The following is a 25,442-nucleotide window of genomic DNA, read 5'->3' on the forward strand; positions in this document are numbered from 1 at the left end:
CCAAAAAATCCAACAAGGGGATCAAATTCAGAAGATTAAGTGCACTGGAACTTGCATTGGGCTGAAGTTAGCAAGTGCGCAGATGACGTCAACAGCCATAGTTCTGGAATTGTAGCGCACACCTCTAGATCAGCATAAAAAAACCTCTTTTGGCAGTTTAGAACATCAGAATCAGTTCTTAAAACAGTATAACCAAGAACCCTAGGATTATGGTAGAGAGAAAAGGAGAAAAAATTGGATTTCTACTAACCAGTAGCCAAAAACAGGAAAAAGATACTTCCTTTATGTAGGCGTCTGATGAAAGAGGAGAAAAAACTCACAAAGATCCTTCCCAGATGTGATCTACTGCTCTGATACCATGAAAAAAGTAAGAGGTTGAAGAGAGAGAATGAGAGGGAGAGAAAGTGGATAAAAGAAAAATTGAGAAAGAAACTGAGATGGGGGGCTTGGACGTCCCCTAGCTTCTATTTATAGCTTAGTGTTGAGTGGATTTAGAACAATTTACAATATTGCCCATACTTTAAGGGGGGGGGGGGGGGGGGGGGGGGGGGGGGTTAGCGCACCTTTGGTTCAACTTCAACTTCAAATTCAAATTCAAATTCAAGTGAATAATCTAATTCAACTTCAAGTGAAAGTTGGGTGTTAATGTGGACGAGTTCAAGTGCACTAGAAAACAGGTTCTAGCGTTAGTACCCCAAAATGAAAAATATAACTAAAACAAGAGAACAAGTAACTTGTTATAATATACTTAAATAGAACATATATACCTACACAAAATTAACCAAAACAAACATGATTACTACACTAATAAGTAATTTAATGTAGAATTAAAATAAATTAATATACTAATTAATATTAATTAATGATTGCAGTTTATCGTACATTAATACAATAATTACATGTGACAATTAACTGTGCACTGATTAATTATAAAAAAAAAGTATAAAATAACAGAAACAAATATAATAAATAAATTAATTTATTTATTAATAACATAAGATATACTTTAACATAAAAAAGAATAATTAAACAAAAATAATTGATCAAATGCTAACTTTAACAATATTTTAATTACCACTCTTAAATCACTAATTTAATACAGTAATAAAAAATGAATATAATAAATATATTATTTTATCAATAACACAAGATATATTTTTACGTATTATTAATTAATAATATATTTCCAATAAATTTAAAACCATTGGTTTAATTAATTATAAAAATGGGATAATTGAATCAAAATAATTGATCAAATGTTTACTTTAACAATATTTTAATTACCACTATTAAATCAATAATTTAATACAGTAATTAAAATATGATTATAATGAATAATAAAAATATTATTTTATTAATAACACAAGATGGATTTTTTACGTAGTATTAATTAATAATATATTTCCACAAAATTAAAAATGATTAGTTTAATTAATTATAAAAATGGGATAATTATTTTGCTTTTGTAAGCAGCTGTCTTCCTCCTATCAGTCAAAGAAGAAAAAGAAACAGAAGGAAACTGATCGAGATATGGTTTCATTGTCTTTACATGTCCACCCAATAAATTCAAGATGAAACTGTCATCAAAGGGAGGATGGCCAATAAACGGTTAAGAATAAGAATGAAGCTTCAGCCATTACGAGTACAAGAATGTCTTAAACTAATTGACCAATTTTAACAGTGCAATAAAACAAGACAACTCCATAAAATAACAATATGCGAAGAATTTTCAGTAAATCAATATCGAAAGAGAAGTGTGAAGCTTCTGCTGATACCAGATCCGGATCTGCCCAAGAAGATCTACTAGTTTCTGCTGATACTATCCAGGAAAAAGGAATAAGGTTTTGCCTAGATGTACCCTCTCCTTTTGCAGAACTTTGTCAACAATACAAACAAGAAGAAAAAGTTTGTAAAACAAAGAAAAATCAAGGAAAGTGAGTCAATAATCATCTTCAAAGCTTACTCAATCAAATCACGGAAAAAGCATGCCACAGTGAGACCATAACGGAGGGTGGTGGGGAGATATCGCTCGATCCATTCCGTTCCCTTTGCCAGTCGAAAGTAGACGCAGAATCTCCCGCATGATTTGCAAAGAGAGGGAGAGAGAGACGAGAAGGGAGAAGGAGAAGCAGGAGAGGGAGAAGGGAGAGGGAGGCCGAGAGGGAGACGATGCCGAGAGGGAGAAGAGATCGGTAGAGAGGGAAAAAAATTTCAGGAGGAAGAGGTCGCGAGAAGCAGCGACCCGACGGCTTCAACCGGACAAATCAGGATTTTGGGCGGAATCCTGATTCAGCCGCTTAAGCCTTGGGCGATGTCAAGTGCATTACATGCTTCATTCACTTGGACCCGGCGGCTTCAACCGGACAAATCAGGATTTTGGGCGGAATCCTGATTCAGCCACTTAAGCCTTGGGCGATGTCAAGTGCATTACATGCTTCATTCACTTGGACCCAGCGGAGTGCACCACTAATGGGTTCAAGTCAATGAAGCATGTAATCACATGAACTTCAAGTTCATGATGACTAACCCCCCTTAAGTGAAAAACCTAATTCTCTATATCTCCTATTCTACGTGTCACCTTTACATGAAATTTGGTCCATAGTCATAGTTTGACATGTAGAATAAAATTATATCAAGAAATATAAATAACAATAAGGTAAAATAACCAAAATGCCCCTGTTATTGTTTTTCAACATCAAATATCTCTCCTATTCTATGTAGAAGACATTGAGGTGTCCAAAGAGGAAACAAGCAGGCAATGCAGGCATTAGTATCGAGACAAACATGGCAATTGTGCGATCCCCTTCTTGGCACAAACATTGTTGCACATAGATGTGTGTACAATGTTTAGCATAACCGAGGCAAAATAGTTGATGGTACAAGGCCCAAATGGTTTCCAAGAGATACACTCAAACATATAAGATTGAATATTTTGACACCTTTTCTCCTGTAGCTCAGTTAGCTTCACTTCAAATTCTTATCTTTGTTGCCATAAATTAAGAATGGCCCCACTTCTGCTTGATGCAAATAAAGCTTTCCTCTTTGGTAATCTTAATGAGGAGATTTATATGAAGCAACCTCCAAAATATGTTGCTCAAGAAGAGACTAGGAAAGTTTTAAAATAAAAAAAGACAATATATTTTCTTAAAAAAGGTCATATATGAACAAAGTCTGAGAGCATGGTTCGAGAAACTCAGTAAAGAGGTTATGGTTGTTATGTTCATGCATAGTCAGTCCGACCACTCAATTTTTGTCCTTAGGAGAGAGACGAGAGCAGTTGTTTTGATTGTCTACGCAGATGATATCGTTAGCATTAGAAAGTGATTTGCAAGGGGTTCATGAAGTTTAGAACCACATAAAGGTGGATTTTCAAACTGAAGGCTTTAGGGGTAGTTTCTAAACAATAGAAATAGCAAAAAAAAAAACATAAACTTAGACTTACTTTGTCCCAAAGGAAATACATCACTAATTTACTTCAAGAGAAGGGGTTACTTGGGTCTAAACCTGTTAAGACACCTTTGTAGAGCAATTTGGGTCGTCATAATGAAATAGTCCTTTTTTTGAGAGCATAGTCATGTGTAAAGTGAAGAAATCAGCATTGAAAGTTAATTGAAAATCTATCTATGATATAATGACAAGACCTAATATCTCTTATGTTGTTATTGTAGTCAGTCAGTTTATGAAAAAGTCAAAGAAGATACACATGGAGCTTGTGTACAGAATTTTGTGATACTTGAAAGGAGATCTGGGAAAGAATTTTAGAAAAAAACTCTATAGGAACCCTGAGATAATGCAGGATCCAAGTTAGAAAGTCCACCAATTGATGTTGCACATTTGCTAGGGTTACTTAGTTACGTGGAAGAGCAAAAAACAAAATTTAGTAGCTATTTGGATTGCAAAAGCTGAGTATAGGGCCATAGTTCACAATCCGTGCAAGTTCATGTGGGTGAAATCCCTTATGGTTGAGTTAAAGTTCATTGTTAAAGAGCCAATGAGCATGGGATGTGACAATCAGACAGCCATAGATTCATAGCTAGCAATCCAGTGCTCCATGAAAGAATCAAATACACAGGAGTGGATTATCATTTCATTCAAGAAGCAATAATGAGTGGTAAAATTATGACTCCATATATCAAGCGTAGGGATCAAATTGGAGGTTTCTTCACAAAGGCCTTTTGAAAGAAAGAGCTTCTTTTATCAAGCTATGCTATTTGATATGTACACTCTAGCTAGCGTATGGAATAGTATAAATCAAGGATATTATTGTCATTAAATTCATGAGTAGAATGGTCACCATCCTCTCTCACTCTCACATAAACTATTCAGAGTTTTATCATAAACTACAATTTATTTTGTTTCATGGAGAGAGGGGATTTATGTCTTATTGTTATAGAAAAAAAAAAATTGAGGGGTCAATCCTAAACCCTGATAGTCGGCCATTCTCTAGTGCGTCAAGTCTCTTTCTTCCAATGCTCTTCTTTTGCTTCTTCTTTCTCTCTCTTACCAGCCTAAATTTATAACGCTACAATCCAAACCCTCTAAAGAACATATAACCATCTTTAATTGCCTTGAAAGTACACTGGTTGTTACACAGCATGCCCTTCTAATCAAGGTTATTACACTAGTTGTTCTTTCCCTAGTAGGTCAAGCCACTAAAGTTCCTAGGTATAGCTTTGAGTAAAATCTCTTATAGCAAAGAATGCACCCTTAGGTACCTTAGTATGTCAAGTAATATCTCAGTCACTCAGCGCACTCGAGAGATGAGACAATGTTGGGAGGAGCGCATCGGCGCTTGAGGCTGGGGTCGCATCGCAGCTCTCCTTGTCTACAAGGGAGCTGGAGGGTGATCCTCAATGACATACCCAGCCCAGAACCTCAGCCGATGAGGAGAATACAGTTGCGGCGACTCAACAAAGGCATGACAACCTCGGCAAAATGGCAGTATGGGCTCTAGAGCATGGCAAGAGGAAGAAATACAAAGAGGAAAGAAAAACGACAAGCATGGGACTCATTGTGGGTTTGTGGCGACTCAGAGATTACACTAGAATTGAGTTCATGCATGGGACTCAGAGATTTCATCATGGCTCGTGTTTACCTACCAGATATTTTCGGTTTCTCTTCCTGTTGGAAAGTGTTGTGAGACGCTATCTTAACCATCAGAGAGAAATTTGCTGAGGTACCACCGTCAAAAACCTTAAAATCCCCTGTCCCCTCCAAAAACGACTTTCATCACTTCCTCTCCCCCCCCCCCCCCCCCCCCCTCGGTCCAAAAACCAGCCAAAAAAGTCTAAACCCTAAGCCACTAAATCAAACAAACTCCTTTGCCCCACCCCCCTAGAAAATCCCGCATCCCACTGCTCAGAACCCTACCATACACTTACCCTCTGACACTTTCTTGACGAGAAAGAAGACGCTGAACGCAGCCTTCATCATGGCCAAAAAATCCGACTATTGGAATAGTACAAATTTTGCACCATGGATCCACGATACTTTCCAACTTGATTACTTGCCCAAAATAGCTTGGCTGGAGTCTCAGAAATGGCTGGTTTTTTTCTCAAATCAAGGGAGGAGGTGGATGATGCCTTGGAAACAAGAAAATGGGTGCAAGAAGAAGAGATGTTTGTATCAAAGTGGGAGGAGACCCCATTGTGCCGACCTCTCGGACAATGGGTCTCGGTCAGAGCCTTGCCAATCGAGCTTTGGTCGGAGGAGGTGCTAAACAGTATTTTCAGCTCCTTCAGAATTCTGATACTGTGGGCGGAAACCACATTGGAGAGAACAAAGTTGGACGTAGCGATGGCTTTTGTCGCCCCAACCTCCCGTTGGACTGAACCTTTTTTCTTGGAATTAATCTTCAATGAAGAGTTTGTATGGATAGAGGTGTCTTTCGGGGAAATTTGTATCTTGAGGTCGTCAGAGTGTCGTCGGACTCGAAGGGGATGCTCCTCTCCTGAGTTCAAGACCTTACCTCCCCGCCGAATCAACACAAAATCCATTCAACACGATCCCTCTTGCTTAGGTGAGTCTACATCACTTCTGAGTTCTGATTCAAACTCAAATTCGAATTCGAATTTTCTGGAGAGCTTTTTGAGATCTGCCTCCTCTGGCATGGTCCCGGTTTACGAGGCTATCCCGTCAGCTTTTTCAAATTTAAATCCCGAATCCCAAAAAGGAAAAGCTAGATACATGTCAGATTCCCCATCCTTCCCTTCTTTCCCCATCTCCAACGCTGAATCACCTCGCCCATCAGCACCAAATTTTCAAATTTCGAATTTGAATTTTCTGGAGAGTTTTCTGAGATCTGCCTCCTCTGTCGCGGTCCCGGTTAACGAGGCTATCCCATCAGCTGTCTCAAATTTAAATCTCAAGTCCCAAAAAGAAGAAAAAGCTGGTTACACGTCAGATTCCATCCCTTATTCACTGATCTCCAACGCTGAATAATCTCGCACATTAGCACCAAATTTTCAAATTTCGTCAGGATTCTCTTCCAGCCCCTTGTCAAAAACACCTTCCCACCCTGCTTTCCCAAACCCTGAAAATGTGCATTCCCCTACGTTTGCTTCCCTTTTTCCAAATTTCCAAAAAATCCCCAAACCCGTCACAAATCTTTTGTCCAACCCTTTTTTTCCAGAAAAGCCCTTACACGAACAGTTGTACCTCCACCTTTTCCCCCTCGTCCCAAGAAACCCTTCCGCAAAGCTCAAGATCTTGGGATACTCAGTTGATGTACGTTGGACACAAGCGCATTGATTGCCTCGAGATGACAAATGACAGTCTTAATCTCGAGACAAGTTCCCCAACCACGCTTCAAAGAAGCCCAACCATTATCACAACAGCTAGCTCTCGTGGTTCGATACCTTGAGCACCGAGAATACCGGGAATCATCTTGTTGACGGAGTCCTCTTCCCCTCAAGCTCTATATCTTTCAGGGAATGGAATGTTCAACTTCCAGGAGATGCTCACGATGGTTCCTGCTTCCATCTTACTCCTGTTGAGCAAGATTCCCCCCATCTAAGAACAGAAAGGTCGTCGCCCCCTGCCTCACCTCCTCGCACAAACATGGAGCCCGGACATCTTGATCACCCAGACACAGAATCCACACCCAAAATCTCCCCTCCTCTACACCTAGCCTCCCCCCTGTCCTAGCTACATATCAAAGACGAAGACGGCGTCAGGAAAATGATATTCCTCAGGGTGAATCCAGTTTGGCTAATCTTCGATTCCCTGAGAGATATAACAGCACTCAACCTTCCCCTCCCCCAAAGGACATATCGACTCGTCTAGTGGAGGAACTCCAAGTTGAACGTCATAGATATGATGATGAGACATGGCAACAGATGATGAATTTGGCGTGCCTTATAGGCGTTGTCTATAGGGGTCAATTGCATGGAGACAACACTGCGTCAGGAGTCCAAAAACGAGGTAACAAATGATTTTGTTATCTTGGAATGTTAAGAGGAATTGGCATTGTACGGAAGCGTGACATGATATCTAGCTTCCTCTCTCAATTTAAGCCCTCCATAGTAATCTTTCAAGAGATAAAATGTCAGGAAATGACTGATGTCATAGCCAAGGAGCTCTGGTCGTGCCCTTTGATAAAGTGACTGGCGGTAAACGCCATTGGTCACTCAGGAGGTATCTTTGTAGCATGGGACTCAACGAATTTTGACTCTCTTAATGTTACTGAGGGTTGTTTCTCATTTGGTGTCCAACTCTGAGATCACTCCTCTAGCAGAATATGGTGTGTGGGTGGAGTATATGGTCCAACCAGATATTGGGAGCGAAACCTTTTTTGGGAAGAGCTCAGTGAGCTTCACCTGACATGGAGTTACCCCTTGCTATTTGCGGGTGATTTTAATGCTATCTAATACTGTAATAAGAAGAAGCCTCCGCCAACCCGCATATCTGCCTCAATACAAGGTTTCTTGGACTTCATTGGCGGATATGGGTTGGATGGGATATCTCTTTCCGGAAAGAACTATACCTAATCTAACAGCCAGCAGCAACCAATCCTCTCAAAATTGGACCATTTTCTGGCCTGTCCTGACTAGTTGCAACTTTTCGGGAACATCACTGGAAGAGTTCTCAATAAGGTTGGATCTGATCAGTGGCCTATCATGCTGACCACCGCTTTTGAAAAATGGGGGCCCTCTCCTTTTTCGTTTTGAAAACTCATGGTTGGTTGAGAAAAATTTTGAAGCTCTTATTGATGGATGGTGGATTGAGGGTCCAAGCTTTGGAAGAAGGGAGCGGACCTTCCCTCTAAAGTTGTGATTCATAAAAGGAAAAATAAAGGAATGGGCCGCAAGACGTCGTACCTCTTTGGGTGTCGAGAAGGCTTCTCTCCTTTCTCAGATCGCTGCCTTGGACCTGGTGGAGGAACAAAGATACTTAACTTCTGCTGAGTTCTCTTCCCGAGTTTCTCTAAATTCTAATCTCAATATCATCCTGCATCAAGAGAAGATCCATTGGAAGCAAAGAACCATATTTAAATGGTAGAAGGAGTGCGATGCAAATACTAAATTTTTTCATGCCGTTGCACTAGCAAAGCAGAGATCCAACCAAATTACCTCATTATGTATTAATAATGAGATAACGTCGTGTCAGACCTCGATCACTAATGTGTTGATTAAGTTTTTCACAAATTTATATTCGAAGGAGTGTCCAAACTGGCTGAAGTTTCAACACATCAGCTTCTCTCGTTTGTCTCCAACAACAGCCTCATTGTTAGAATCTTCCTTCTCTACTGGAGAAATTGAGTGTGTCGTTTTAGGCATGGAAAGTGATAGGGTCCCTGGCCCTGATGGCTTCAATGGAGATTTTTTTAAAAGATTTTGGTCCCGACTCAAGGAGGATATCATTGCAATGATCCATGGCTTCTTCAGGAATGGCATCACCTTCCACAGCATTGGCGCATCTTTTATCACTTTGGTTCCGAAGAAAGCTAGTGCTGAGAAACCAAAAGACTTCCGATCAATCAGTCTTGTTACGAGTGCCTACAAAATCATTGCTAGAATTTTGGCTCATGGTTTAAAAGTTTTGGCTCATGGCAGCACATGAGCTTATTGATCACTTCCGCCATAACAAGGACCCGAGAATCGCCCTAAAGCTTGATCTGGAAAAAACTTTCAACAAAGTAAATTGGATCCTGCTTGATGAGATAATGGAAAAAATGGGTTTCAGGAAAAAAAAGAGATTTTGGATCAGAAGTTGCTTGGGCTCGGCCTCCGACTCTCTCATCCTCAATGGCTTGGTCTCTAGGTATTTCAAAGGGACTAGGGGGATTAGACAAGGTGATCCGCTATCTCCGCCTTTACTCAACATGGTAACAAAATTCTTCTCCTCTATGTTTTATTCGGCTGTTAATCTTGGATTGCTCCCCCCTACTAGCCCCCAACAGGCTTTTAATATCCACATCCTTTAGTATGCGGATGATACCATCATATTTGGAATCGGTAATATAGAAGGAGCTAGAAGGATCAAAGCGGTATTGGGCCTTTTTGAATTAACCTCTGGGCAGAAAGTTAATTGGGGGAAAACATCACTCATGGGATTCAACGTCGGTCCTGAGCTCCTTGCGGAGATGGCAAATATATTTTGCTATACAACAACTAGCCTCCCAACAACTTACCGTGGCCTTCCCCTATTCAATGGCCGCATAACCCAAAGTTTATGGAATCCGGTGGTTGAAAAGATTGAGTCCAGTTAGCAATTTGGAAGGGGCATTTACTCAGCAAAGCTGGAAGGCTTATCCTTCTTAAGTCTAGCATTGCGGGCATCCCGAATTATGCACTATCCTTTATGCCTTGCCCCTCTTCCGTATGTAAAATCATGGATAAGTTAAAAAGAAGGTTTCTCTAGAGGGGATCAAGCGATGTTTTTAAATATCACCTGGTCAGATAGGATGAAATTTGTCTGCCAAAGAGCTTGGGAGGTCTGGGGATTCAAAAATCAAAGGAAATGAACCAAGCTCTGCTCCTAAAATGGATATGGAAGATCAACACAATATCTTCCAATCTTTGGAAGGAAATGGTTCTTGTCAAGCTCGGTTGGAATTCTCCATGGGGGATTTCAGGTGGTAATCGGAGAGGCTTATCCTCAATATAGAGTTCACTTTACTCACTTCTTCCAAAATTTTCCTCCGCCAGTAGATTCTTAGTTGGAAATGGTAGATTCCTCAAATTTTGGGATGATTGGTGGTCGGGGCAGGAACCGTTACGGATCTCGTTCAGGAATCTATTCCTCCTCTCTACACAAAGAGAGATATCAGTAGCTAATACTTTTGAGGGGGGTGGTTTGAGCCTACATCTCAGAAGGGGTCTCTCAGACACAGAGGCTTTGGAAGCAAGCCGCTTGATGGATTCTTTAAATTTTGTTAGATTTAGAGCTTCGGAGGAGAACAAGCTCATTTGGTGGCCTGACAAAAGTGGCACCTTCTCGGTATCATCTGCATACAAATACATTAATGGTTGGGATTCGACTCAAAGGGAGCATGAGATATACTTTGTATGGGGTTTCGATGCACCACCAAAGATAAAATTCTTCATATGGAGCACTTGCCAAAGTACGATTCTCACGGCAGACATGCTTAGAAGAAGGGGTCACCCATCTATCGACCCCCTCTGCCCGTTTTGCAACACAGAGGTTGAAACTACAAGTCACATCTTGCTACAGTGCTCCTTCATGTGGAATGTGTGGACTTCCATTCTCTACAAGTTGGGGCTGCAATTCTATATGTTAGCTGATCTAATCTCCTACAGCAACTCGCTCATGGGCTATCCCTTTCCTGGTCTCAGAAAAGTGATGATCTCCGCCCGTGCTAGTTTCGTTCTATGGGGGCTTTGGAATGAACGCAACCGAAGGCGTTTCGATGCAAAAAGTGAATCAGCGGTAAGAGTCGCGGACCGGGTGTCGGGCCAAATCTCCGCTTAGCTTCTGACCAAGAAGCACTTTTCTCCTTCATGGATACCTCTATTAGTGAAAACTTGAGCAATTTGGCAAAGATGCACATTGGGATCAAGGTCCAAGTCATGAAGGAATGGACTCCTCCTGAACCTGGTTACCTAAAGTTGAATTTTGATGGCTCCTCTCGATAATCCTGGGATTGCTAGTTTTGGGAGAGTTATTTCAGATCCATCCAACAATCAGTGTTTCTCATATGCCAGCCCATTAGGTATTTTTTATTCAACATCGGCTGAGCTCCATGGCCTCCTCAATGGGCTTCGCGTTTTCAGAGACAATTGAGTGGTCCCCTTCACATTGAAGGGGACTCGAAGGTGGTCATTGGTTGGTGTGAGTGTGCATCCCCTCCCCTGTGGTGCCATTGGGACATCTTTCGGGAGATTTTAGAAATTGTCTCACTATTCTCTTGTATTTGGTCTCACATCCCGAGATCTACAAATTCGGCAACAAATGTGTTTGCCAAGCAAGGAACGACCCTACAATCTCTTGTTATTAGAGATTTGCTCCCTCTTCCTTTGTAATTTTTCTCTTGTTAATATAAATACATCTTTTTTCAAAAAAAAAAAAAACTAAGAACACACCCCCCTCCCCCTACTTCTTTATATTTCCTTTGCCTTTGGATTCAATAAAATTGCTTCCCCGCTTCTCTCTATTTGCGTTGCCTTTGGGCTCAATAAAATCGCTTTCATGTATCATCCAAGATATTTTTCCAAACGGAATTTACAAATTATTTTATAGAAGAAGGAACTAGCTGTTATCCATCAGTTGTTGGCTTGTGTCATTCAGAACTCAAGAAGCCATTATCACTGTTTAGGATTATTTTAATGAATTATCCTCTATGGTTTCTCTTTTGAACTCAACCTAAAAGGCCCTTCTAGTCTCAATACAGTTCGCTGCTCTCTTGCTCACCTAGTTAGCACTTGCATCTACTTCCAAGTTTTTTCTTTTTAACAATCTTCTTGATTTTAGTGGACTCAAGCAACAAATGGCACTTCAAGTGCATCTGAATAGAAGAATTTTTCTGTCTCTTCCATAAGACAAAAGTATGGACCCCATTGAGTTGCTTCACTTCCAAAATCTCAACTAAGGAGAACATTTAAAACTCAAGGTCATGTTTTCTAAAGCCAACATGATATGAGGTCATTTTAAGATAACAATTTATATACAATAAAGTTGTGTTGGGATTTGCAATCACCTAAATAACCAACCCAGTAATGTTCACATGGAGATTTCTAAGGTGAGGTCTTGGTTCAAGTCTCATTAAGGGGTAAGAAAGGTGTGTGCGTGTGCAACATTCAAAAAAAAAAAAAAAACTGATGTTCACATGGGAGTTATTAAAGGTAGGTTTTATATCTGGCACAACCGCATGGTTCCTGATTACAGGTTTCAGTCCCACCATGATCACCAATTTATATCTACGTATTTTCTAAGAGATACCACTCATTTAGAGAGGAAATAAAACCCATGAAATGCAGGAGAAAAGGGGTTCATACTTGCCTATTCACAATGCAATGGATATCAAGTGATGGTTTTTTTATAAATTACTGCATGCTTTCAAGACTTATGAAAAATCATTGATCTAACGTCGACTTAACGACTTGTTGAAGAAGCCATATCTAAGAGTCTAAAGCAGTCTCATGTAGCGCATTTCTAGGAAGCTTCAGGAAGTTTGAGGTGAATCTCATGCAAGACAAGAGGATGTTTCCTACTTGGGTTTTGTCTCTTTTTGTTTAATTTAGCAAGTTATATTTGGGTGTAATTGGATGATTGAGAAAGTTAAGCTACATTGTAATTAGGTAACTTCTTTTTATCAATATAAGGTTGTCTAGAAGAGGAAGAACACACAACAGATGTTCTTTCTCTTTTCCTCTCATTGTGTCCAAACGTGCTCTATCTTCTCTCCTTTCTCTCTCACACACTTTCCTCTTCCTTAGGCATGCCCACGTAACGAAATTTAATATGGGATCAGAGTGGGTAAGGTTCTGACACGGAGAAGGAAAATAAGATGGAGAAGAAGAAGAAGGGGAAGAAAATGAAGAAAAAAGAGAAGCTTTCTGTTTTTCTTAAAGTTTTTTTTTCTTTTTGGAGAAGAAGAAGAGGAAGAAAAAAAAAAAAGAAGATGAAGAAAAAAAGTGAAGTTTTTTGCTTTTCCCTTTAGTTTTTTTCTTTCCTAGCACCTGTTTTTTCCTTGGAGTTTGCATAATCATACACTTTTCATATTGCAAATCATATATTGATTAGAAAAAATTTTGAGGCTATTTTCTAATGCAAAAAGAATTTTGGCAATTGAAGTTTCTACAAAAAATTGACATTTGAAGTAGCAAAGGTCAAGCGGCTACAAAAACTTCAATATGCAAAATTATTTATATCATAAAAAACGAGAATTTATAAAGAGAATTATATGTCAAAAGAAAACTTTGTAAGTCTATTTTCTAACCCAACAAACGGTTTTTCAATCTGATTTTTACAGAGAAAGATATTGACATCAGAAGAATCAAAGGTCATGCAGGAAGCCTATTGCATGCGAAAAATCCATATTTTATGTTCGATTTTTTTCTTCTTTTTTGAGTTGCTATACTTGTTTTTCCCTAGTCTCCTATTTGTTTTCAAACTCTAGTGCAAGTCTCTACTAACATGAGTCTTTTTTACAAGAGTTTCTTTTTCAAAGTTTCGTAATAATATTTGGAGTTTAAGTTGCTTTTGTTTCAAAAAATATTCTTGTTCTAATACTTGCAGCAAAATGCAAGCTACTTGTCTTTGAATACTGCTTGAATCTCAAGTTTCCTTCCTTGCACGTGAGTTTCCCTTTTCAAATGAATTTTCCTTTAAGAAAATCTCTCATATTCCAGATGCGCAAGTCTGAACTTTTTTGGAGTCCTTTACATGGATTTATCTACCACACGTTTTTTTTTTCTAATTGAACCACTTTCTAATTGTTGCAGCACCAAGTTGTTTCCTCCTTAGGACATCTCCCTACACATGTTAGAGTGTTGTTCTCATTAGTTCAATTATGTGTCGTACTCTGCTTTTGGGTTGGTTGTTGATCTGTTTTGCACATTATCATTTTTTATCTCTTATGTCTACGTTATACTTCTTGTTCAATCTTATGAAAATTCCCTACTTCCTAGTTAAGTTTAGTCAATTTTGTGTTTCACATGATCGTCCAATAACTGAACAATTGTGTAAGTTTTTTGCTCCCACTTAATGTTACTTTGGAAAAAAAAAAATCAAATGCCATGAAAGAAATTTGGCTCTTCTATATTCTTTATCCCTCATTTATGTCAAGATAAGTCATTTTCATTAATCTATTGATTTGATAAGCGCCTCCTTATTTTTATTTTTTTTGGAGAACCACTTTATTACTAAAATCTTTAGATTCAGAAACTTAGCTTGGAAGTATGAGAGTTGTTGTATTATGTTCCTCGTCATTTCAGAAATTTCTAAATTTAGATAGTTGGTGTAGAAGTATGAGTGCTGCTATTTTTTACTTGTATCTTCAATTTATCATTATTTTTATCACTTCAATGCAATGCCTATAGACCCACTACCTGCAAAGAATAGGAGTGCGTCCAACATCTAACTTTGAGTCAAGTATTTTTACTTTCACCCAAGTACTGATTTTTTTTAGCTAACCTTAAAAAATGAGTAGTCACTTTTTTATGCTTTAAAATTGAGTTTTTTTCCTCATTTGAAATTGAGTATGAGTTTTTTTTTTCAGACTTTGACCATTTTTTACTTGCATATGAGGATTTGTCATTTGGCTAGGAGTATTTTTTATTCACCCGTATTTGTTTTGTTCTACTTGGGTCGTTGTGTCTTTTACCATGACGAAGTTTTTATGGGACCAATAATGAAGAATTCCCAAGTTGTGGGAAAAAGTATCCTATCAAGGGAGAGTGTTGAAGATTGAAGAAGGAAGAATTGAAGATTAAAGACCAGATAAATTTACCAATATGCTAAAAATTGTTTATTTACAAGTTGAAGTTAAAACTCTAGTTTGAGGGAAAGTGTTGGAGAAGCCATATCAAAGAGTTCTCATGCATAACATTCCTCATAAACTTCAAAAAGTATAAGGTGAATCCATACTAGACAAGTCTCACAAGATAAGCAAGCTCAAAGGAAAAAGCTGATATAAAAGAGAATGTTTCCTTGTTTTTGTCTCTTTATGTTCAATTTAGCAAGTTATATTTGGGTATAAATGAGTTATTGAAAAAAGTTAAATTAGATTGTAATTAGGTAACTTCTTTTTATTAATATATGGCTGTCTAGAGAAGGAAGAACCTACAACATATTCTTTCTCTCCTCCTCTCATTGTATCCAAACATGCTCTTCTCTCACTTTTCTCTCTTTTTTTTTTTTTTTTTGAAAAAGATGTGTATATATATAGACAATAAAATACAGAAATTACAAAGAGGAAAGCATCTCATTGACAACCAGGGATTGTAGGGTAGCTCCGTTTTTAGCCAGTGCATCGGCTGCCGAATTTTCGGATCTCGGAATGTGAGACCAAATACAAGATAACAATGAGAAAATTTCAATAATCTCCCAAAAAATGTTCCAATGACGCCACGGGGGAGGGGAGCACACTCGCACCATCCAATGACCACCTTTGAGTCCCCTTCGATATGGAGGGGACCGGAGCACTTATCTCGGAAAACGTGGAGCCCATTGAGGAAACCGTGAAGCTCTGCCGACGTAGAGTCTGTGATTCCTAAAGGGCCGGCATATGAGTAAAGTTGGTTACCTAGGTGGTCCGAGATAACCCCGCCGAATCCTGAGAGTTCGGGGTTACCCAGAGAAGAACCATCAAAGTTCAACTTAAGGTAACCAAGATCAAGAGGGGTTCATTCCTGCATAGTCCGGGCATTTGTCTTCTAGTGCAACCTAGCCCAATTAAACCAGTTATCACGGATAGGAGTCCCCACAAATGAGGAGAAAGACTTCTTCGTCAGGAGCAAAGAGGAAATATGCCCTACCACTCGGTCCGCCACCTCTCTCTCACATTCTCCTCTCCTAAGCCCTTTTAATGAAATTTAAAATGACTAAACTAGTGCCGAGAGGAAGAAGGAAATTTGATGGTAAAGAGGCCTGTCTTTTCACTTTAGTTGCATGTTTATCTTCCAATGGTAGATCAACTAATCAGAATACATTGGAAATCCTAAAGATGGTAAAGAGGATGTTTATCAACTGCAAAAATTAAAAGGGCATAATTTATAACATTACTTGAGTGCAATTATGAATGAAATGATCAGCTGTCAACACAGGAAATTATAATTCGCATAGTAACTTAAATGGAGCTGACTCGTAGCCCAAGGCTTCAAAAGTCAGTAAAAATCTGCAACATCTAAGTAAAGTAGGTATTGAAGAAACAATATCTTAACAATATCTTTTTGGCCCTTTTCTTGGCATGGTAACTTAATGACCCTTCATTCAGATCTACTCTTTATTAGCAACTTCCAGTTCCAAGAAAAATGTCCACATCCATCTTTTGGAGATATGAAGACAAAAGTCTATATGAGACCATGTTCCATTCAAACAATGTCCATTCAACTTTAAATGGAATTAGTCAAAAAGAAGGAAGCACACAACCTTCCAAGCAAATTAAAAGAACAGAATTTTCAGTTTTGAAAAACAATATTAACAGAAGAGACTATAAAACAACTAATTAGAAACCACAAAAACTTCAGTCCATTTTCTCCATAAGAGACAGTTTCCGATGCAAAAGGCCTTGTTAAGTGAATCAAATGGCAAGTGGTAAGGCCACTAGTAAGCACTAATTATTTTTATCTTGGGCTTTGTTTTTGGATGAGGTAATTAAATTAGAAGTATACCTCGTAAGTAAAAGACTTGTCTGATGCTGCACGTTGCTGGAGATAGCTACACAGGAACAATCCAAAGTTACTAATAGAATAACAAGTCTATTATTTTTGTTCATTTTTTTTAATGGTGTAACTAGCCCATTGTTGACCATGCCAAAAATATTTGGGGCAAACCTCAGTTTGTCTCTTCTAAGAAACAGAACTTGTGCAGAAAAATTTAAGGAAGCAGTATTCACCATACCAATTGTGCAGCAACTTACTTCATAGCCTCTGCAAAAGCTCCAGGGAGCCGGTGTTCTTCATTGAATGCCGGAATTATCAAAGACATATACTTCTCTGAAGGATCATAGAGAGAAGTACAAGCAACCTGGCATAAATAATTGAAATGTTATCTGCACATTCTTGTACCTTTTCCCAGCAATCAAAATTTATCTATCAATATCAGTTCTGATGATGACTTTGGAATTAGTGGCTGAAATCATCTAGGAGAAATAATTCATGTTTCACCAGCATGTATATTTATATTTTCTCCAAACGACACATAATATATCATAGCCAGTATCAATGTTAACATGCTTTCACACCAAGAAATCATGAATGATCTACAATCCCAATACCATTTAAGGTTCTTTACTTAAGAAATGATAGTGGGCAAACAACTGATATGAAGTTTAAGGAATTAATAGGGCTCATGCAAATGGCCTTAAGTTGGTTATATTAAAGGATTAGATTTGACTAAGTTTTGCACTACTCTGCAAGTCAAACTAAACTATATCTAAATTTCATTTGAAGATACTTTTAACTCAGAAATCAATGCAAAGTAACCGACAGATCACCCATCTGACATAGTCAGTTAGCAAGAAAGAGATCTTAGGAGAAATTTTGTTAAAAAAAAGGGTAAGCAATAATCTATGTAAGCAATGCTCTAGGTCATAATAGGGGAATGTATGATTGCAATTCCAAAGGAAACCAGAAAATAAACCCATCCATCTGCATTTTGTCCTACCTACTAAAAGTTGATTTATAGCGACACCATGATGCTCCAAGAGATAAAAATATGTAGAAAGATCGCAGGCATCAGTGAGTCATTCTCAGAGGAATGTTTTAAGAGTTTGACCATCACAGTAAATTTGTTTAATTTATTTTAGTTATTATTTCTGAGTCTTAACGAACCCCTGTTCTGTCTTCCCATTCATCCAATGCTACCACAACCAAGTTCGATATCACCACAGTTATCTATAGCCCCTCATTTATATGGCCTTGGACCAACAACCAATAGGAATTAACAACAAACCAGTCAAATCTATAAACTGCAACAAAACTCACACGTTTCAACGAATTGGGATCTTCGAAGACTGCTCCGGTCCCCGCATTCGTACTGCTGCAAAACACAATATTAGATTTTCCATTAAAATAAAGAATATCATCGAAAACAACAGGTTACCAATGAGGTGATTACGAATGGTAGCGATCGGTTTTCCTGATAAACTCGATGAAGAAAACGGCGATGCCGAAGATCAAAACAAAGGCCTGAAAAAGGATGGAAAATGTGTGAGAGACAACAAGAGATGGTAGCGCTTCGCTAAAGTAAGACTTGGGAAAAAAGTAGCACCAGTGCCCATAGGACGGGCGGGAGAGGAAAATCGGCGAACGTCCATGGGGAGCCCATCCTCGAACCAGCTGTGAAACTCCGACGTCCAGGAGTCTTATTTATTTTCAATTCATGTGTCCTCAATAAGTTTATATGAAAACTCAATTGTTGCAACCAGCCCGTCTAGCTCGGTCTGAAGGGCAGAAGTCTCTTGACCTTGCGTTCGCGGGTTCGAAATCCGAAGTGGGCTTTAGGAGGGTGTTAGTGTGCGCACGGGTAATCCAAAGTGTAAGTGATTACAGTGTCACTAAGTCAAGTGGGTGAATCAAGATTCCCACGGAAATCCTGGTTCATCCACTTTACCTTGCGGCTCAGCTCCCACTTGCCCTCTCACTCTCTACATTCCCCTCTCTTGCCTCTAGTTTTCTATTTCCCCCTCTCTCGATTATTGCTATCTGTTTCTCCCTAAATCCTACTGATACTCCTCATTGGACTTTGATTTCCTTTGATTTCTACTATTCGGCTTCAATTCCCCCATTTGACTTCCGTTTTCCCAAAATTTTAGAATGTAACCCTAAATCCTAATCTTTTTTAGGTTTAATTTACTGTTGTATATTATTTTATTTTATTTCTGTGTGATTTATTCGTATTGATTGTTTAATTGCTATATAATTTTTGGATTTAGGGTTAGGTTTATGGTATTTAGGGTATAATTTCGGGTTTAGGGTTAATGGTTTATTAGGGTGTAATTTCTGGAATTAGGGTTAGGGTTAATAGAAATTATGGTTTAGCTATTTCAGGTTTGGGGTTTTCAAGGGGTTAGAGTTTAGGGTTTAGGGTTTAATTTCAGGTTTGGGGCTTTGAGTTTATAGGGTTTAGGGTTTAGGGTTTAAGGTTTAAGGTTTAGTGTTTAGGGTTTAGGGTTTAGGGTTTATGGTAAGATTTGTGGGTTTAGGGTTATTGAAAATAATTATTATGTGTTTAGGGCTTTTAAGGGTTTAATTTCATACCATGTTCATACTTGTGAAGTTTAGGGTTTTGATTATATATGGTTGGAGCTTAGAAGAAGACAGCATGTGCTATGGATGAAGCTTGTAGGCAGTCATATGACATTTGGTGCTTCGAAAAAAATAGCAAGATGTTCGATCTCTTGATTCAATATGGGTAACAAGTTGCCCAATGGTGTTTGAAAACACGAGTTTTTTTGAACTATGTCAATAAGTTCAATGAAGACGCAATCAATAAAAAACGTGTTAGTAGCTAAAAATTTGAACAAGAATGTGAAAGAAAACATATTAAACAGTAATGAGTTGTCTCACTGCTAGTAAGTTCGGTTGGGATGCAACCATACAGCGAGTTACTATAAGTTATTTTTTGCATTACTAAGCATTATTCCAAGACTTTAAAAGAGTTTTGTTTTCTAGTAGAAGCACAGAGACACTTACAAATATAGACATGAAGGATGTCCGTTGTACGACAAATTGTCTTTGGTTGTGGTAAACTCCATAGCCATGGGGATAGTAAGTCAAACATGTGTAGAGATGGGTGATGACCTCCTTCGTGGGTCAGAAATGACACTGATCAACAAAATCGACAATGTCGATGTAGTTAGGGAGATTATTTCGCCATTCCTTAGCAGTAATGAGTCAACACCTGAGCAGTCTCGAAGAGGTAACCTATCACCTTCAACTCGCCGTAGAAAGAGATCCCAAATGTTCATTAATGACACTGGCATATTCATTGATACTATGAATTGTATTTCTAAATCATTTATGGAGGTCTTCAAACCTAAGATGTTAATACCAAACTACCATGGTACAAAACCCTCCTGGAAATCTCGAACCTGTTGAGAGAGTTGAAATATCACGCTCCTCAATGGTTGGACATGCCAAATAAGACTTTGGATGAATATGGATGTGGTGAATATGGGTGTGAATGAATATGGTTGTGTAGGGTTGTGAATGAAGAGAGAATGTGTGAATGAATATGGTTGTGTGGATGAATATGGATGTGGATAAATATGGATGTGAATGAAGATACGACGTGTGAATGAATACAGTTGTGTAGATGAATATGGTTGTGTAGGATTGTGAATGAAGATCAGATGTGTGAATGAATATGGTTGTGTGGATGAATATGGATGTGGTGAATATGGATGTGGATGAATATGGTTGTTTAGGCTTGTGAATAAAGACAGGATGTGTGAATATGGATGCAAATGGATGTGGATGAGTATGTTTCATAGGGGTTAGGGAATTGATTGAAGATATGATGTGATTGAAGATAGGTTATAATTAAATATAGGTTGTAATTGAAGATAGTGGTGTGTTTGTGGTTGTGTAGAGGTGTGATTGAAGATAGGGGTGTGTTTGTGTTTTTGTCTTTTAGGTTGATATAGGTCATGGTTTTGTCGTTGTGATTGTGTTTGCAAGTATCCATGGATAATATTACAGACAAACAAAATATTGTTATTATGTTTGCATTCACCACAATTATGTTCATAATGACAAGATACTATTTATTCCATTGCAATAAACATGTACCACGTTCTACTGGGATTGGTGGTCCATTATATTTACAAAAGGCATTAGAAAAATCACCTGTTAAATTTTAGAAAATTTACAAGATGAATCAAATTGTTTTTCACAAATTGGTTGACATATCAAAGAGTAGAGGATTCTTATCAACCACAAAGACCATCTCAGTGGAAGAACAACTTGCATATTTTCTCCTCACTGTTGGTCAACAACAACCGTACAGTGTCACATCATAGATATTTGACAGATCAAATTGGACCATAAGTAAATACTTCAATAAGGTGTTGGATGTTGTTGTTGAACTTCACTCTAATTACATCAAACGGCCTTCGAAACTCACTCACTCGAAGATTTTAAACAATCCCATGTTTTATCCATACTTTAAGGTAGCATCGTTTGCCCTATGATAAATAATTTTAGATTCATATTAAATTTGTGTTTGTATTAATTAAAACGGTAACATTAGGATTGTATTGGGGCCATTGATGGAACTCATATCAAAGCGAACATCCCACTTGAGCAACAACGAAGATTTTGGAACAGAAAGGGTTTTCTCTCACAAAATGTGATGGCGACATGTACATTTGACATGCAATTCACTTATGTACTTGCTGGATGGGAGGGATCAGCAGCTGATTTACGTGTATTGAAGTCAGCATTGACTCGACAAGATAAACTCTAGGTACCTGAAGGTAAATCATTTATTTTTATGCAATATTTATTTTATCTATTATTATCTTCAATTAATTTATGTGAAATATATCTTCTATTGTAGGTAAATATTATTTAGTCGATGCTTTATGCAAATCTTCCAGGATTTTTGGCTCCATATCGAGGCACTCGTTATCATTTGCAAGAATTTGGAGATAATGTTCCTAGAAATGATAAAGAATTGTTCAACTGAATGCACTTATCTTTGAGGAATACTATTGAACGTACTTTTGGTGCTTTAAAAGCTCGATTTCAAATATTGAAAACGCTTCTCCATTTACTTTTGAGATCCAGACAAAAATTGTAATTGCTTATTGTATATTACATAATTATATACGTACAAAGGAATCATGGACATATTTGAAACGAAAGAGGATGATTCGGTTGATGAGCTTGGCGGATAGGCATAAATAATGATCAAGATAGCAATGATAGTGATGGTCTTGTGGAAGATGATAGCCAAATAAAAAATATTTGGAGGGAGCGTGCATTACAACCCGTAGGAGCATCACATTACCGAGATACCTTAGCTACTCATATGTGGAATGATTATTGATTGTTGTATCTTACTGCTTTTGAACATGTATGTTGTCTTTCACATGTACTAACTTGATGTTTTTTATATTAAAGGCACAAACATGTTGTTATCTAAATGTTTGCTTTTATATTACGAATTGTGGACTTTTACAAGTAATTCGGTTTATTATCAAGCAATTTTGTTTAATTATTTTATTCTTTTATAATTATTTAAACTAATGATTTTTATTTTTTGAAATATATTATTAATTTATACAACGTAAAAATCTATCTTATGTTATTAATAAAATAATATCTTTATTTATCTACTATACTAATTATTTTAATACTAAATTAATTCAGTGATTTAAGAGTGGTAATTAAAATATTGTTAAACTATGCATACAATCAAGTATTTTTGTTTAATTATTCAAAATTTAAATATTTAAACTAATATTTTTAATTTTGTAGAAATATATTATTAATTTATACTACATAAAAATCTATCTTAAGTTATTAATAGAATAATATATACATTATATTAATTATTTTTATTACTATATTAAATTAGTGGTTTAAGAGTGGTAATTAAAATATTTTTAAAGTAAGCATTTGATCAAGTATTTTTGTTTAATTATTATATTTTTATAATTAACTAAACTTACATTTTTTAATTTTGGCGAAATATATTATTAATTTTTTTTACAACATTAAATTTGTTATTTAAGAGTGGTAATTAAAATATTGTTAAACGAAACATTTGATCAAGTAATTTTATTTATTTTTCTATTTTTCAAATTATTTAAACTAATAATTTTTAATTTTTTGGAAAGATTTTTATTTTATACTATGTAAAAATCTATCTTATGTTATTAATAAAATAGTATATGTATTTATTTATTATATTAATTATTTTTATTACTATATTAAATTAGTTATTTCAGAGATGTATTTAAAATATTATTAAACGAAGCATTTGATCAAGTATTTTTGTTTAATTATTCTATTTTTCACATTATTTAAACTAATCGTTTTCATTTTTTGAATTTTTTATAATTTATAATATGCAAAAATCTTTCTTATGTTATTAATCAAATGATATATGTATTTATTTATTATATTAATTATTTTTATTACTATATTAAATTAGTGGTCTAAGAGTGGTAATTAAAATATTATGAAAGTAAGCATTTGATCATGTATTTTAGTTTAATTATTCTATTTTTTATAATTAATTAAACTTATGATTTTTAATTTTGTGGAAATCTATTATTAGTTTATACTACATCAAAATATATCTTATGCTATTAATAAAATAATATATTTATTTATTATTTTAATTTTTTATTACTTTATTAAGTTAGTTATTTAAGAATGGTAATTAAAAAATTGTTAAAAGAAACTTTTGATCAAGTATTTTTGTTTTATTATTCTATTTTTCAAATTATTTAAACTAATCATTTTTATTTTTTTGGAAATATTTTTAATTTATGCTATGTAAAAATCTATCTTATGTTATTAATAAAATAATATATGTATTTATTTTTTATTTAATTTTTTTATATTAAATTAGTTATTTTATAGTGGTAATTAAAATATTATTAAACGAAGCATTTGATCAAGTATTTTTGTTTAATTATTCTATTTTTAAATTATGTAAACTAATCATTTTCATTTTTTTGGAAATATTATTAATTTATACAATGTAAAAATCTATCTTATGTTATTAATCAAATGACATGTGTATTTATTTATTATATTAATTATTTTTATTACTATATTAAATTAGTGGTTTAAGAGTGGTAATTAAAATATTGTTAAAGTGAGCTTTTGATCTAGTATTTTTTTTAATTGTTATATTTTTTCAATTATGTAAACTTACATTTTTTATTTTTGTTGAAATATATTATTAATTTATACTACATAAAAATATATCTTATATTATTAATAAAATAATATTTTTATTTATTTTTTAATTTTTTATTAGTATATTATTTAAGTTATTTAATTGTGGTAATTAAAATATTATTAAATGAAGCATTTGATCAAGTATTTTTGTTTAATTATTCTATTTTTCAAATTATTTAAACTTTTCATTTTTTTTTGGAAATATTTTAAATTTATACTTTGTAAAAATCTATCTTATGTTATTAATAAAATAATATATGTACTTATTTATTATATTAAATAATTTTTTACTATATTAAATTAATTATTTTAAAGTGGTAATTAAAATATTATTAAACGAAGCATTTGATCAAGTATTTTTGTTTAATTATTCTATTTTTCAAATTATTTAAACTAATCATTTTATTTTTTTGAAATTATTATTAATTTATACAATGTAATAATTTATCTTATGTTATAAATAAAATGATATATGTTTTTATTTATTATATTAATTATTTTTATTACGATATTAAATTAGAGTTTTAAGAGTGGTAGTTAAAATATTATAAAAGTAAGCATTTGATCATGTATTTTTTTTGTATTATTCTATTTTTTATAATTAATTAAACTTATGATTTTTAATTTTTATTAAATATATTATTAATTTATACAATTTAAAAATACATCTTATGTTATTAATAAAAAATATATTTATTTATTATATTCTTTACTGTTATTTTTTTCTTTTTATTTATCTTTTTTAATAATTAATTAGGAAACCAATTAGTTTTTACATGTAATTATTGAATTAATTTTAGACTAAATTGTAATCTATCTTAAATTATTAATGAAATATCTTATCTAATTAATTAGTATATTAATATATTTTAATACTACATTAAATTACTTATTAGGGTAGTAACCATGTTTGTTTAAGTTAATTATCTATTTAGGTATATTATAAAAAGTAACTTATTCTCTTTAGTACACTACAACATTATTCATTTTGGGCACTGCCACATGAAAGTGTTTTCCAGTGCACTTTACATCTATGACACTAACACCAACAAATGATTCACTTTCACTTACACTAGGTAAGTGCACTAACCCCCCTTACTAAAATGTTCTTTTTTCTTCTTAGCATTGACACTTATCCATTAACTTGAGTTTTTTTTTTTCTTCAAGAGATTTATAGAGTACCCAATTGTTGGTAGATGGGCTCCAACCCACACGACCAAGGAAGGCCAACATATCTAGGAGTATTATAAGATGGGCCACACGACCAAGAAATGCCTACAAGATGGGCCCAAACAGATAAGAAGTAGGACCCACCATGAGCTGACATCATTATCACATAAGTTGGAAGATCAAGGACTCACAAAAGCATCTTTATCTTATGGTCACATCCTAGAAGAG

At 35.5% G+C, this 25,442-nt stretch overlaps 2 protein-coding genes across 3 annotated transcripts in view; one reads left to right on the forward strand and one right to left on the reverse strand.

The window, feature by feature from the left end:
* Window positions 1-18,476, reverse strand: part of LOC137940995 (uncharacterized) — a 31,367-nt gene extending 12,891 nt beyond the window's left edge. The window contains exons 1-5 of one of the 2 annotated variants that reach the window (XM_068786191.1): window positions 18,394-18,476; window positions 18,241-18,311; window positions 18,108-18,159; window positions 17,042-17,148; window positions 16,794-16,839 (exon numbers count right to left, since the gene is read on the reverse strand). In XM_068786191.1, the coding sequence (XP_068642292.1) occupies window positions 16,794-16,839; window positions 17,042-17,148; window positions 18,108-18,159; window positions 18,241-18,311; window positions 18,394-18,450 (333 nt within the window). In that variant the 5' untranslated portion in view covers window positions 18,451-18,476. Of the gene's footprint in view, window positions 1-16,793; window positions 16,840-17,041; window positions 17,149-18,107; window positions 18,163-18,240; window positions 18,312-18,393 lie in introns of both variants that reach the window. The other variant, XM_068786183.1, reaches the window with a different exon arrangement.
* A 2,522-nt stretch (window positions 18,477-20,998) lies between these two features.
* LOC137942838 (uncharacterized) lies at window positions 20,999-22,176 on the forward strand. Its single transcript, XM_068788571.1, has 5 exons — window positions 20,999-21,109; window positions 21,376-21,552; window positions 21,700-21,803; window positions 21,866-21,936; window positions 22,025-22,176. Exons 1-5 carry the CDS (start codon window positions 20,999-21,001, stop codon window positions 22,174-22,176), a joined length of 615 nt encoding a protein of 204 aa, XP_068644672.1.
* Window positions 22,177-25,442: the final 3,266 nt, after the last annotated feature.

The sequence above is a fragment of the Aristolochia californica genome, unplaced genomic scaffold (assembly GCF_029961685.1).
Source record: "Aristolochia californica isolate CCGP_79_NKW_82.1479 unplaced genomic scaffold, dmAriCali1.0.hap1 SCAF_10, whole genome shotgun sequence".
Taxonomy (NCBI): Eukaryota; Viridiplantae; Streptophyta; class Magnoliopsida; order Piperales; family Aristolochiaceae; genus Aristolochia; species Aristolochia californica.